Here is a 16,047-nt window from a genome sequence, read left to right on the forward strand (position 1 = left end):
TTTCGCTTTTGCTACACCGAAAATGCTACGGTAAACACGAAGAAACAGATAGAACATCAATGTTATGTCCGTTGACACGAATTCGACACTGTTCCATCGATGTCAGCAATCCTGAAATCCACCAACCGGTGACTGCAATCATAGCAAAGCACCCAACTTCTCACAAACATAATGTACCCCACTTGAATCTTCAGACTTCTGGTTTTGCTTGCTATGGAGAGAGATGATTCGATGGAGAATTATTCCTTCTACGTTACCCTCAATTTTTGTGCTGTTATCCACTTTGCAATTCACAGAAAGAGAATAAAAGAGGAAATTACCTTTTTTTTTTCTTTTTTCGCAAATATTCCCTTCATCAAGGAGAACAATACAATTTTGTGGGTCACGTTAGGGCTAGCCCATCAAGAGACAGCCCATAATCGAACAATATATAGTTTTTTCACGTTATAAAGGCACTACACGTGTCATAATTTCTAAAAAAGTCATATGAGTACCTTGAATTTTAATCAATCCTTTGAATGTCATAACTTAAAAAAAAAAAAGGTCACCTAAACATAAAAAAATTCGACGTGGCATGACACTTGTGATGAACGTTTTTAAAAAATTATGGCACTCAACCGATCGATTGACGAGTTATATGATACTTAAATGATCAAAAAAAAAAAAAAAAGTTTACGAGAGTTCTTTTCCCCCCACCAACTTGCGTGACAACTCGAGAAATGTGCTTTTGCTTCGCAATTCTTGATAAAAACATGGCAGGGTAAGCGAAAAGTGGGAATGAGATGAAATTTACTTCTTCGTTAGATAAATGGAGAGATTACATTTCCGAAGGAATCAATTTACTTTTTCTTTTCGAATTCCTAATGAAGAAGAACCCTTTCTTATTACCAGATTTCCTTTAACTGTTTTTTTTTTTTTGGGTTAGTTTCATGCATATGATGATAGACTCACTTCACCAGCTTCAAACACGTGGAACAACCAACGGAGGGACAAAACTAGAAAATCGATATATTTCATTTCTACAGTTGTTCGCAAGGGAACGATGAGTCATGCTCTCGTCACACGAAAATAACAATTAACAAACGGCAAAATCGAAAAATTTTAAAAAATAAAATAAAAAAATTACGAAAAAAACATCAACGAGGTGGTCGTCGTCTCCTTCCTCTCTCTTTCGTTTCTCTTTTACGACCACCATCTCTCTCTCTCTCTCTCGAGCCTCGCCCGTTTACCAGATTCGTCCCCCCCTTCTTTCCATAAATCAAAGGCAAGAGCCGTTACCGTAGTGAAGGAGAGACGGAGATCGTCCATCGTCACTGTGCGAATCCATGGAGCAGCTCATCAACTTCATAATTCGGCCTCCCAGGTGACGAATCCCCGACGCCCTCAGCTCTTGATTCCTCGTGTTTTGATGTTCGACTGCTCGCTTTCGAGTTCAATCCGATCGTGGGTTAATGGGTTTGTGTTTCTTTTTGCCCCATCAGCTGTGATGGCGAGAATTTGACAAATCTTGCGGATCATCTAGCTTTAGTATGATCAATTTTGCCAAGTGTGGAAATAGTTGTCGTTAACTGATTTCGCCGCAGAAAGAAAATCTCGGGTCATATTTATTTGTCCTCCTTTGTATTTAAGAGAGGGAGGGAGGATTGTATTAGGGGGTCAACTGTAATGCCTGTCCTAAAGTGTCGAGCGTTTTCAAGATCTTCAGATCGTTTAATGATGAAACTGTATAATAGCTCAGCCTGTGAAGCTCGTGTCCGCCATTTTGCGAAAGCGTTGCTAGATGTGTTGTTTAAGAGTTCTTTTGGTAGTCTTGCTGCGATGCCGAAACCTCATCGTCCCGTGCTTCTTGATGTGAAAATTTGTCGGACGGGCGTAAATTATTTCCTTCTATCTTTTCCTATATTTTTAAAAGGAAATTGTTGCTGAAATTCGTTTCCAAAATCTGTTGTTGCTTTTTTTCAGATTTACATAGTTATCTGATAGTTCCTAGACTTATACTTCTGAATATATCACTTATTAAAAGGATATTTCCAGCTTTATTGCATCGGAGCTAGTGAATTCTTGTTAGAGTGTTTTTTCTGATAGTAACCAGTTAGGGACTGGGACAAACTTGGCAAGTTGCATTTATAGCTCGTTGAAAGTCGTTATCTATCTGATATGCTTTAGTCTGTCTAATTTTTAAACGTCAACGTTCCGTGCGACTGAACATGAAGAGAAGTATTTGAAGGAGGGTCAGCAATAAAATCCTATGAGGTCTGAAAGTACCAACCTAGTCCTTTAGCCTTCACTGTCCTAAGGCATTGTCATATTTTTAATTGAATTTAAGGTTTATTTACCCGTCATTCATTAATGTTCATGGACAAAGATGAGGAATCTACAAAAACTGTGAATCATTGAGTGTAGTGAATTAGTAGGCCCCACACCTCCATCATGCAGTGTCCTATATTTTGTTGAGTGTTTTTCTCATAGATTGGATAAATTCAAGATTGTCAATATCCTCATTGCTGACCTGCAGGGCTGAGTATAGTCCCAAATATGATTTGTTAGATGAAGAATTCATGCTGAAGGGAAAATTGTACCATAGAAAGGATCTGGAGGTAAGATATTGTTTTCTGCATTCTCTTTCTGAGAGCTTTAGCTCTTCCTTTGACATGTGGGGCCTTCCACCATTTCAACTTGTTAATATTTTCCTTCTTATATTTAATGTCATTTTAATTAAATCGAGTGTTGAATATCTCAATCACCCTTGAAAAAATGGAGAGATTTCCTCCCTCCTCTTATTGTGCTTTCTTCAAATTATAGGAAAAGTTTGAATTATCGGCTGAAGCTTCTTGTTCTGCAGTATAAGCCAAGGTTTATAACTGCTTAAAATGCATCAACAAAAGAAGTCTTTTTCCATTTGGTAGCTGTGCATGTCTATTGTGAAGGCTGCTTTAAATTTGGATTAGTAAGGATGATTAGTAAAGAGAATGCTTCTCATTTGATGACTAGAGGCGTTAGAGGAGGTTATGTTAATGACTTGTGTGATTTTTTTTTTTTTCTTTCATGATGAGAAATTGATAGTTTGAATTGTATTTGGCAACTCATAGGAAAGGAGTTGGGGACTGTTATCATGCCCCCTTATCCATTTCTAGCTACTGACTATGGTACACATCTGTCAGTAAGCAATGCATCGACTTATTTCCTGAAAGTTAAAGCAAAAATTAGAATGGAACATTAAAGAAGTGTTGGAAATGGTCGATGAATCTTTTAGTGCCCCTCCTTTTGTACTTTTGTTTCTGCTTAATTTGTAGAAGTAAGAAATTTCAAGGAAAGGTCCCATACATAGCTTCCAATTTGAAACATCTAGAGCCCATACAAGATTTACTCTAGAGTTCAATAATGGACGGTCAGTTCTATACACGTTTTCTAATGGTGCTTTTGCTGATACTCTACTTCTGTGTACTATGGTTATCAAGCTGGCTTTGTGGGTTATTAGTGTTCATTAAAGCTGGTTGTCAAGCCCCTTCTTGTCAATTGCAAATCATAGTTTTCCCTGATTGTTATGGGGCAATGAGGTCTTTATATATGTTAAGTAAATTGAGATTCTCTTTTCAGTATGGATCTTATTGTATTCTATGCAGGTTAAGAACAGTCGAGGAGATGTCCTTCAGTGTAGTCATTACGTGCCAGTTATAAGTCCTGAAGGAAAACCTCTGCCATGTGTAATATATTGCCACGGAAATAGGTTAGCTCTCTAACGGAAAGTTGAAGGGCAGCTCTCTTCTTTTTTTTTTTTAATATTGTCATTGTTAGGTCTTTTCTACTGTCAATTACTCTTTTTCCAGACGTTATGAAATGTTTCTCTTACTATGTTGATACTTGGAGAGAAAATATGTGGTCTCTTAAATTGTAATATGCTTTAAAGGTTCCATTTGGAAGTTCTTAAGAACAGTTTTGTACTTGCACTCGTATGGTTAGACAGCATGGTTGTCAGTTTTTATTAACATATTGACTTCTGCGAGCTGTTTTTGTTTTCACTAGTCAGTCAGAAGCATAACATTGACTTTAAGTAGATTTTCTGATTAGTGGTATCATAACTGTGATGGAGGAAAATAGCATAAACAATGCCGAGCCTTTTCTTGTCCTACACTTCTATTCTCTGCTTTCCTAGTGTACACTTTGCACTCTGAGATTTTAAATAACTGAAGATGTAGGTGAGGGAATATAATTTTTCCTCTTAATTACAATAGGTTACAGAGTCCTACTTATAGGAGAAGTGTACAAAAAAAACATAAAAGGAAATATACAGCTAACAAGGAAGAAATAACTATTCCTCCTAATTAGGCTATTCTAATACTTACACAATCAATGCTAATCAAACAGCTAGCTAATTAGACAGCTAGCATATACAGAAAATCAATCTAATTAGACAGCTATCATATACAAAAAATAAATCCAGCCGTTCAACAATAACCATACTCTATACCTGGAGTCTAAGAAACTCTGGAAATAGAGGCTGCAGAGTATAGGTTGATTTGGAACTGAAAAGTGCAAAGTAGGGTTTTGAAGTACAGGATGCAAAGTGTAACCAAGGGAAAATTTGAGGATGTTTATTTAGTTTTTTCCCTTTTGATTATTTTGGTAGAGGGACATAGATTTATAGTTCCAGATAATGTTGGAATGGGAATTTCATTGTCTACTGGATCTGTCTTTTACCTTGATATGGTTTTCAACTTTTCATTCCCACTCATTCAAGTTTTATTTTTGGCTCTAATTTTTATCACATAGCAGTTGAAGGAATTTCTTCACTCATGTCTTCTTCCTATGACAGTGGATGCAGAGCTGATGCCAGTGAAGCTGCCATAGTCTTACTTCCTTCCAACGTTACAGTTTTCACACTTGATTTTTCTGGATCTGGACTTTCTGGAGGAGATCATGTCACTTTGGGCTGGAATGAAGTGAGTGTTTGTCTTTACGCAGAGGAATGGCCATAGTCTCGTTTAAGAATTTCTGGTCTTTTGTTTTGTTTTGTTTTTTAACTAATCACCTTGTTTGTTTAGTTTTGCCTAGAGATAACATCCAAAGGTAGATTTCTTAATGGCAACACCTGTATGAGTCTCTCTCTCGTTGATTAAGTTTTTTTTTCCAGCATCCTACATTGTGTTGCCATATGTGTATTTGGTAAGTCCTTCCACCAAAATCACCTATAGTGGAAGATATTCCTGGGCCTACATTTCTGCATTTCATCAGGATTTAGAGGACATAGCTAAATGAGTGGCATTTTGAATAGCTCATACCTCTTGGTGGAATCTTGTAAGCTGCTAGTTTGATTCTATCCGAGTATCTTCGGTCAAATTCATCATCGTTTGTTTTGGGTTTCAGAAAGATGATCTGAAGGCTGTGGTCGAATACTTGCGGGCCGATGGAAATGTTTCTTTAATTGGCTTGTGGGGCCGCTCAATGGGTGCTGTCACAAGGTTTTCTTAATTTATTTTTGGTTTTGATTTTCATTACTTTACTGTAAGAACCAGGGATATGTTTTCTTTTATTCTGATGAATGGATCTAACATTCCAACAAACTTGTTGTCATTGAGGCTAATTGCTGATTAGAATCTGATTTAGCATATGGCTTCACGTTTTCAACTTCCTATCTTTGTCCAAACTCTTTTTGCACTCTTATATGTTCCTTTTCCTTTATTTACTTTGTCCATGAGCCCTTATAGGATGTGCTTGGTATGCAATAGCTGATGTTGAATGTTATCATGCTATATAAAAGACAATGATCAAACTGTTGAGGTCAGAGATTTGGACAGTGAGTGCATCCAATAGTAGATGTCTCCTTTTCTTTGGAGCATGACGTTATATGATGAGTTGGTAGTTCAAATTCACTTGTGGTGAACTTGGAACAATCAAATGCGTTGGGCATTGTTTTTTCCTTTTTGTACATATTGGTAGAAAAACAGGTTATGCTCATCTGAGGATGTGCCTACTTTAAGGGCAAACTAGGATAAACCTTTGTGTCTCGATCTTTCTTTCTCACCTGTACTCTTAATTTTTTGTTGTAATTGTGCGCCTAATCCTAACAGTGTTTATAAATCCATTTGCATAAAATAGGTTAGAAAAAGTTCTTTAACTGTAAGATCAATCCCTTCCTTTTCTATTTAAACCAACTTTTTTATTCCAGCATTTACCACAATAACTAATTTTATCTCAGCACAATGTGCTTCTTTTTTTGGCGGTAGAGAACAATGGATTTCTTTGCTTTCCTATTTTGTGAACTAGGCAGCTTTGGAATGTGATTAGGACACCGCGATTCTGTTTCGTTTATACATATTTAAAGAAAAGAGTCAAGTACATCTTTTTTTTTTCCATTTTAACCTTTGAAGCATTGAACAACTTTCTTAAATGTAATTTACCATTTACATAATTTAGTGGTTATATTATCGAAGGAGAGGTTTTCAGGTGAACAGTTTAACAAGCTTGGAAATAATTTTAACATTAATTGTGTTTTTGGAATGCCATGTTAGAAGTGGTTGGGCACAAAATGATTTAAGATATCCTCAAGATGGTCTTTCTGAGTTCAATTAAACCTGGAATTGTTGATTTGATTCATTATTTGAGCAATTTAGATGCGTCACAAATGGATTACAGTGGACCCAAGTAGGCTGGGATTATGAATAGTCCACGTGGATATTGTCGGACCAGAGTATCAAGCAAAAACAGAAAGTTGTCATTTGGACTTGGAAAGTTTGATAAAGGCAATGTCAGGATAATTTTTTGGATCCATCACCGTCATTATCATTAGTATTAGTGAAATTAGCAAATTTTATGTTTTGATCTCCTACTTCATTACTCTCCCTGTTTCATTATCTGTATTAACCTGATTACTTAGCTATTAACTGTTCTTCATATGGAATTTTCTGTATGTCTTGTGGGAAACACGTAAATGGCGAGATTTCACTGTATATCTTCAACTGCCCTTTACATTAGTAACCTACTTAAACATAAGGAAGTTGTATGATTTTCTGAATATATGTTACTTGGTTCAGCACAAAATCGGCGGGTCTGCTCTTGGGTCTTATAGCTCTCTGTTTCTTCCGATGTTAAAAATGATTGATAAAACGAGCATTATCAATAACACTCTTGGTTTAGATAGAATGCTGTAGTTGTTACATTGCAATGGAGGCTCTTCCACTTGTTTAGTGGTAATTTATCTGTGTCATGTTTGAAACATGAAAATGACGAGATTTTACTGTATATTCACAACCGCCTCTGTATAAGTTTCTAAACACATGTTACTTGGTTCAGCACAAAATAGGTCTGTCCGCTCATGGGTCTTATAGCTTTCTGTTGCTTCCGATGTTAAAAATGATGGATAATAATGAGAGTTCTCAATAACACTCTTGGTTTGGATAGAATGCTGTAGTTTTTACATTGCACTGGTCTCTATAAAATCTTTTACAAACTATGAGCACAATTTCCATAAAAAAGCACTTCTGCTTGTTTAATGGTAATTATCTATCTCTTGCAGCCTAATGTATGGTGCTGAGGATCCTTCAATTGCTGGAATGGTTCTTGACAGTCCCTTTTCCGATTTGGTTGACTTAATGATGGAACTAGCAGATACGCATGCCTTTCGCTTACCTAAGTTCACTGTGAGTTGCTCAATTCATTGTATCCTCACTGACTGTCTTTGTAATTCCAGATTTGGTGGAAACAAAAAGAAACAGAGAGAATAAGACAAAGACTGGTTCTATCTAACTTTAAAGTTTGTGGTCATAATTTGGTCAAGATTGATTGTTTGGGGGGAGAGAGAGATAGAGAGACAGAGAGTAAGAGCATCATACTTGTACTCTGGAAAAAAGAGTCAAAAAATAGCAATTTTGTGTAGTAGAAATGCACAAAACTTGGTCTTTGTTAACTTATTATCAAAAATGAAGAATATATGGAAATGAATTTCTACGAGATTAATAAGTCCATCTCGATAAATTGTTTAAGGAGCTTTGATTTTTCCCTGTACATAGGAAATCTGGAATCTTAATATCAGAAGTGTATTTGCTGAAAATAGTATAATGAAGCTTTAGTGAGGGAAAAAAATAGGACTTCTCATGGATGACACATTAGTGAAATGTGGAACTTAAAAATTTGAGAAGCATTCTAGATTACTCAAGGACATAGATTGTTGAGCAGCAGAGTGTTCCACAAAGTTGATACGTGTCCCCACTACAGGATTCTAATTGAATAGAAAATGGAAATTGAAATGTATGTGTGTCTTGAAAGCAACATAAAAAGAATTATTGAAGAGGAAGGATTCTATTGTTCTGAGTTGCATTGGGTTTGGTGAGTGACATCTGTCCACCCTTAATGTTCCTCCTCATATGACATAGGTGAATGTAGAAATTTAGATCTCTCAATTGTGACCAGTGGAAAAGTAGTGAACACAACCCTTAATGTTTCTCCTCATATGATATAGGTGGATGTAGACATTTGGATTTCTCAATTGTGACCAGTGGAGAAGTAGTGATGGCGATCATACTAGTTAATGTTAACTGTTGTAACTTTGATGCTGTTTCTCAGTGTTATTGCAGCGAAATGCGCAATTTGATTGTCTGTTCTGTTTCTGTATGTTCTATACAACAACTGAAGATATTATACTTATTAGATGGTCATAACAAGTTAAATGGCATTTACAAGGCTTGAGTGTTTAGGCTTTAGGGTACGTGGTCTTCTTTTTCCAGTTTTATTTCATATTTATCTTTCTTCTGGAACAATATTGGTCACAGTCTTGAAGGCATGACATAAACATGCCGGGCCATTGGGCTCTGTGGTCTCTGAAGGGTAATCTATTGTTTCCAATAACAAGCGAATATTCTGATGTTCACAAATACAAACTTATGGGATTCTTGACAAGGAGGTTTATGGGACCTCATAACATCAGTGTTAGAAATGGTAATGTGATTATCTTGATGAGGAGATCGCAGAAGGGAAAAGGCAATGTCCACTTCTTTCATTACATGGCACAGCTTTGAAAGGACTTTTTCCGTTTGGCTGTAGTTCTTGTCATTAGTATTTTTATGTTATGGGGGTTTAATTTCATAATTGCCGTTGAGAAGGCTTTGATTTACCACTGACTACTTATGCCAAACTACGAAAAGATTGGTTGAACATGATCGCTATGTCAACTTTCGTGGGCTTTTGTCATGTTCAAACTCAGACCATCATTCAGTTGTTGAGGCGTGTATTTCAGTAATTTCTTGGCATGACTTTTCAACCAATATTCCTTGTCTTTTGACCTCTGTCTCTCATCTGGCTTATCTTAGGTCAAGCTTGCTGTCCAGTACATGCGAAGAGCAATCCAAAAAAAGGCGAAATTCGATATTGTGGATCTCAACACCATAAAGGTTCTAATCTGCTGTTATTAATGCTTGTCTTTTCCAGTGGTCATTTGCTAATTCCAGTTGCACTCATCATATTTAGCTTATCCAAGGTTTCTCTACTTACTCGGCCTTTTCTCCTTCACTTATACATTTGGTTTTTTGGTTTTCACTCTGCTTTTTCTTATTTTCAACACTTCCTGACTTTATTAGCCTGATAAGTTTATAAAATCTTTGAGCCTCATGCTATAGAGACTGAGTTAAAATCTTGCATAGCTTCACTTTTAGAAATTGTTAGCGGAGAAATCGCAGACTTTGTTTATGTGTCTACCTTCAACAAACCTTTTATTAAGAGACTATATCTTTTGCTTTCTGCCAATGATAATGGATTACAACTAACATATTGTACGATGCATATGAGATCTACATGGTGGAGTGGATCTATTTGCGCCAACGTGGCTTGATTCTTATCACATGCTTCACACGTCTCCTCTACAATGTTCACCCTCCCATGTGGGAAGGAGATAGTAATTGAGATCTCTGTTCAGATGTAGTTGATTAACCCATTTTGATATCTACTAGTTCATTCTATAATCAATATGCAATAGTCCTTGCTTTTTGCTTGGAGAAAGAACTCTTTGATCGGGAAGACTATTCTTATATTTTTTTCTTTTTCTGGCAAAGGCTTTTGAGGTTCTTTTTGTAACCAATAATGAATAACTTCGTGTAGGTCCTGCACAAAACTTAGGACTCTTATAGTAATACAAAAATGCAGTGTTAGTTGAATTTCTTAGAGTTTACTTGCTTCACAAATTTCTTCTTAGATATTCTAGTGATAATGTTTCCCACATGGAAGCTGCTCATGACACCTCTTTGTTCTCTTAAGTGATCAACCTTTCTGATGGACATGGTTCCAAACTACTCAAGGATCTAAAATGACTTGGAAACTAATCTAAGTAATGAAATTTGTGTGGAAAATATAGTGACAGTTTTCCGACACAATAGAAGGAATCATGACCTTATTTAATCATTTGTTATAACGAAAATGTTCTTCATGCAAATACCATTTGCACTGAATGATTTTTTCATGGGCTTGCTTATGTTAGGTTGCCAAGTCTTGCTTTGTTCCAGCTTTGTTGGGACATGCCATTGAAGATGATTTCATACGTCCCCATCACTCAGATCGACTATTCGAAGCTTATATGGTAACGTCATTTCAGATTAGTATCAAGAATATGCTCCTTGAGCCAGGATTGCAATGATATCTTTAAAAATCACAATATAAGCACTTTTAATTATCCTCAGAAAGCACTTCATTTAACTTAAACAAAATGTGGGGCGAACTTCACTGAAATCCACTCTTGTTAGGATTTGGTTAGAAATGCTTGTCTGTCGTGTGAACTGAAAGTGGACGGAGCGTGTTGACTTTAGAGAGAGTATGCATTCTAGTCTAATGTCAAGGATTCAGTTCCCACCTTAAAAATGTCAGACAGAGGGTGTTGACTTTAGAGAAGAGCATGCATTCTAGTCTAATGTCAAGGATTCACTTACCACCTTAAAAATGTCAGTTACTGAACATTCTTGGCACATTAAACAATGAATACATAGAAATAGCAGAATTAACTTGTGATAATATAGCTAACAGTATATAGGTCAGAATCATAATCAAATATAAAAGGCCCAATAAATTAAAAAGAGTTAGAAGAAATAGTCTCTTCACTGCTGCTGCCTAATAAGATTATCTTATTCTGGCAAAATAAGGCTGGACCATAAATACTATCGATTGAATGAAGTCTTCTCAACTGATTAACATGTTGAAATTGATAGGACTCTCACAGACAGGATTATTGCTTTACCAAGGTTTATATGCTAGAGAATCTTGTGCGGATAAGTTCAGGGACTTTCTGGAACCCAAGCCTTCAGCTGCAGCTCATTCGGTCATGTAGTTTTTGTCCAGATATAACTCTTGCCACTGCGACACTACTGAATGATATGTTATTTGAATTCGCCTCTTGGATTTCCATTTGCTTTTTTCTGGGTCTTTATTTAAGCACAAAATGTTGAATGCCTCCCATGTTGCCACTCCCTCGCTATTGTTATTGTTTATACTGCACTAATGGGTGTACCACCTTTTGCTTGCTTTTTAACATGGTCTTTTCAGGGAGACAAGAATGTCATCAAATTTGAGGGTGACCACAACTCCCCTCGTCCACAATTTTATTTTGATTCTATAAATATATTTTTCCACAATGTTCTGCAACCTCCAGAGGATGAGGTGGTAGGAACATATTTTGAACCTACGCTTGATTACTTTGGTAAGGTAAATTCAAATGCGAACAATCTCTCCTTAGTTTCCTTTGGTCAAGGTTGCAATTCTTGTCCACCCAGATCTTTAACAAGGGTTGAATCATTTTCTGCAGGGAGATTGGAGTGGTGTGCATGAAGCCAGTCATGCCCATGAACCTTCATCTGCGTCTCAAGGCAAGTTTCATTAGCACTTTTGTTGTTGGTTATTTTATTGGTAGTTACTTTCAGCATTTTGTGCTCTCTCTCTAGCTGGAAAATTGTGGGCCCTCTAGATTCTCTGATTCTGTGAAATAATAATTGTAGGATTGGATGCTAGTACAGCTGATGCCATCAGACAATTGCGTACTAGGAGGCCTATGAGTCGGATGGAGGTCAGCAATTACTTGTATCATTTTGCTCTCATGTTTAGAGATGATAATTCATGAATGGAAAGTAATGCACTCGATAAGCATGTGCTGTTCTCGTGTAAAATATGCAATCCTAGTGCCTTTTAATTGTCTTGAATAGTCCATGAAAGGTTACCTACCCTGTTCCTTTCTCCCCCGAAGAAAACAATTTGTACCAAAATCCAACTTTATATCATTTCAATGTTGATGCGGTGTTATCGAAATCACTATACCCCTGACAAACCACAATTCACTTACATCATTCGTGCTTTGGGTGGATTTATATTCCATGCATAAATTGGCAATTCAATCGTTCCAATGTAGTTGAAAGATATGGACATAAATTAGATGGTGCTAGCTTATTCTAAAACAGGTTCTACAGCTTCATCCTAATGTAGGGCTTTGGAATCATTGATGTTGAAGTATACGTAGTGGTGTTAGTCAGTAGTTAGTAGGTGAGTCTTAATAAAGGTAGTTAGGGTTTTGGGCATCTCTTTCATCAAGCCATTCAGTAAATTTGCAGCCTTCTAATCTCTCTCTCTCTCTTCCTCTCTCTTGAAGATCCTAGAATATTACATGCTATTAGAGCCACCTGGGGAGAGGTGCTCAAAGTAAATCCTTAGCTTTTGTTTCTTCTTGCTGTCCGTGAAAAACAAAAAGGTCTATTTTTCGTCAATGTCATGCTCCTTGTTCCATCTTCCTTGGTCGACGCCGTCAAAACTGTGCCTCCTGTCTCCTGCTCTGAGTTCATGACTCATTGTCCACCTTGATCTGCCTTGCCAGCTAGGAGGCTTCGATCAAGTCTAAATAAAACCCACCATGCTCTTTCAGCTATCATCTTCTTATCAGTCACGAGCTCTCTCCACTCTCGGTCATCTCCGTCAGCCTTCTGACGTTATAGCAAGCCTACCCTCCACCTTTGTCACTGGCAAGCATATCCCCTCTGTTTTCAATGTTCATTTCTGTCAAGGTTCTGTTGTCCTTGTCGAGCCCAATCTATGCCTCATCGTTTGTCATCCTTAGCCTTTCTCCAGCATGGTCGGTGACATACCCCTGTTTGTAATCAGGGGAGTTGTTCTTTCAGCCTCTTTTAGTGACTACTCTGCTGGTCCTGCTCCTTCCTGTCATGCACTCATTATTCATTCATGTCCTTTGCTGTCCTCAATCCTTCACCTGCGTAGTCATCATTTTGCTAGTCCATATCAGTGAAGCTCTCTGTTTTTATGTGCTTTCTGGTTTGGTTTTAGGCTAGTGTGGTTTTTCAATTCGCCATAAACAAAGAAAAGAGGCTACAGGAAGTGATCTTCAGCAAAATTTCCCGATTTTGGTCCTTTGAAACTTTTACAACCTCTATTGTAAATGTTATCTGTGGTGAGACTCATTTTCAATTGCGAGCATGATCGACAAGCGAAGTCGTCGTTACGATTCCAGGCTACTGTGAGCGCCGTATTGCAGCACTCCTCTGTCGAGCAGCTAGAGTCTAGCGCCGTGGGGTGATGCAATTCTATTTGCCACAATTCTTGAAGTCGGGTTCTCACACGATTTTATCCTTGTTTTAGGAAGAGAAAGGTGTCAACTTTCCAGTTCAATTTGTAACTTCAGCGCTATTATGAAATCCAGTGTTGATGTGGATTACATTCAGTTTGTTACGTAAGGTCTTGCTTACACAATTGTCATTATGTCAAATCCAGTTCGATTTATCTACTTTCATTATGTAGTGTCAGGTTTGGCTTACATGGCACTTTGAGTCACAAATTGTTGAAGAAAATTGTATCCGTCAGTTGCAAGCTAGATGTTTGAGCTTAAGGGGGAGTGTTGAAGTAAACTTAGTGGTGTTATTGAGTAGTTAGTAGGTGAGTCTTAATCAAGGTAATTGGGGTTTTTGGGTGTCTCTAATATAGCCCTCTTATGTACCCTTTCACTAAGTCATTGAGTAAAAATGCTGCCTCTGAATCTTTTTTCTATCGGTCTCTCTTGAAGATCATAATATGTACAATAGAAAATAACTTGAAACTTGTAGTTCTCCATGTCATGATTTGCTTCGCAATTTCAAACCAAAAACGAACGAGTACATTCATACATTACATTGTGAATGACCTCAAACAAGTACCCAAAAGAGTAACACGACCCTAGCAGCCAACCGACCAACCATATCCATATTTTATCAGGACAAGTAGCTCACTGCATATTCATCCGCTTGTTATGACCTGTGATAAAACCTGATCCTGATCCAGATAACTGTATCAACTGTCCATGTGGACTAGGATATTTGCTTCTAAGGTTGCATAAGTCTCAAAAGTTTGATTGCATTTGTACCATGAGAGGATTCCATTTGTAGCATGATTTAATATCAGTATAGTTAACATCAGTATCTATGCTTTGCCTCATCATCCAATTTTGTGCTCAGGTTCCTTCTGATATCCCAGAAGCAGACCACCAGTCTGGGACAGAGGTATGCTGTTGCCTTTTCTTGTTTCCATTTCAAAACTTACACTTTCCGAGTCAATTATACGGGCAACCTGCTATTCTAATCCTTCGGTTAGACTCCAAGGAGCAGTCTATGGAGGAAATAGTTGTATGAGTTGGAAGAAATAATTGTCTTACGAAAAAGATTTATTTGGCTCTACGTACAAAACTCAGTAATTGTTTGCTGAATGATGCAAAGGTTGAGGAGGATCCTCGTTCATCATCTTCCAAAATGATCAATTTTGAGCTGTCCAATGGTCAACCCTATGGTCCTCACGTTCCGGCAACAGGAGAAGATGACGAGTATGTGGAATACCAGCTTGATGACCCGACAGGCTTTCCATGCACTGTGGAAGAGGAAGAAAAGGTGTTTTAACGTGTTCTCTCGTGTTATTTCCAAATTGAAAACTAGATGTACTGACCATCTACATTGGATATTCAGATGTTGATGGAAGCCGTCATGATGTCCTTAAAGGACCTGGAGATGAGACATTACAGTGAAAATGATCCACTGCCCGACACGAGCATTGAATCGTTCGGGTCTTCACAGAAAGATGGTCAGGCTACTACTTCCACTACGGAGCAGTCTGAGGCCTCGAAAACTGATTCCATTTCCACCTCCGCATCAGAAATCAATGGTCAAAATCACACGTTTGATGCATTTCCTGATACGAGTACACCATCGAGCAGTCCGTCATGTGACAATCCACCCGCTGCAATTCAATCTGATACAAATTCGTTGTCAAAAAATCTGCTCGAAAATGCTCAACAAGTGACGGAATTAGGTGTCGAGAAGGCTTCTTCTGTTGGTACAGAAGGTCCAACAAGTGTCCAGAGTCCATTGGATACAGATATGTCAGGCAACACGAGAGCTACTCTGACTGTTGTTCGGAGTCCTTCCAGCAACATCATGGACGGTTTGATGCGTCGTTGGGACTTCAGCCTCTTCAGGAACAATCGGTGAAGTGGAGTCGAACCTTTTTTTTTTTTTTTTGATTGGGTTTGTGCACATTCCATAAGCATCTTCTTGATTGTTGGCATTGTTTTGTAACTACCAAGTAACAGAGGATGTAGGGCTGTAAAGATTTATAGGAAAGTACAAAGAAAAAAAGGTGGGGAAGGAAGTGTTGTACATACATGTATGATGTTGCATTCCATCAATTAACTAGTGATGGGTTGATAGAGAGAGTGAGAAACCTTGTATTTGTTTATCGATTGGATTCCTTAGGGGACCTTGACAATGCTTAACATTCCGGCAGGGTGGGGTATAACTAACCCTCTTTTCTTATGTTTTCCTTGAATGCCAACAACCCGATGAGATAAACGATCACAGTGCAGATGCATGGTAGCTCATGTTTGAAACAAAGCTCATACTATGAGATCAAGTCTAGTCTGTTTCTTCCTTCTCCGGACGATGCCGCCCTTATAGTACTTGGTTGATCTGAGCAATATTCGGTTTCGAGTGGCAGATAATTGCCGAGACCCAGTTCCACGTGGATCGGGGTAATGGCAATGATTGATTACGTGAGTTC

General features: G+C 37.8%; 2 protein-coding genes across 3 annotated transcripts in view; one reads left to right on the top strand and one right to left on the bottom strand.

Annotated features, from left to right (window-relative positions):
* The window catches only part of LOC115744916 (glutamine synthetase leaf isozyme, chloroplastic), a 645,880-nt gene that overhangs the window by 405,885 nt on the left and 223,948 nt on the right, over positions 1-16,047 (bottom strand). The window lies entirely within an intron of this gene.
* On the top strand, positions 1,145-15,628 carry LOC115744914. Of its 2 annotated transcripts, XM_048280158.1 has the most exons (14): positions 1,145-1,363; positions 2,516-2,597; positions 3,624-3,727; positions 4,814-4,940; positions 5,365-5,459; positions 7,514-7,637; positions 9,303-9,383; positions 10,463-10,561; positions 11,518-11,676; positions 11,777-11,837; positions 11,967-12,034; positions 14,457-14,501; positions 14,706-14,882; positions 14,958-15,628. In XM_048280158.1, the coding sequence occupies exons 1-14, from the start codon at positions 1,326-1,328 to the stop codon at positions 15,477-15,479; spliced, it is 1,782 nt and encodes a 593-aa protein (XP_048136115.1). In that variant the 5' UTR covers positions 1,145-1,325; the 3' UTR covers positions 15,480-15,628. The 2 variants fall into 2 exon arrangements, with proteins under 2 accessions (XP_048136115.1, XP_048136116.1); XM_048280159.1 differs by lacking the exons at positions 1,145-1,363; positions 2,516-2,597 and having other exon boundaries at positions 4,774-4,940.

This window comes from Rhodamnia argentea, chromosome 6 (genome assembly GCF_020921035.1).
Source record: "Rhodamnia argentea isolate NSW1041297 chromosome 6, ASM2092103v1, whole genome shotgun sequence".
In the NCBI taxonomy this organism is placed as follows: Eukaryota; Viridiplantae; Streptophyta; class Magnoliopsida; order Myrtales; family Myrtaceae; genus Rhodamnia; species Rhodamnia argentea.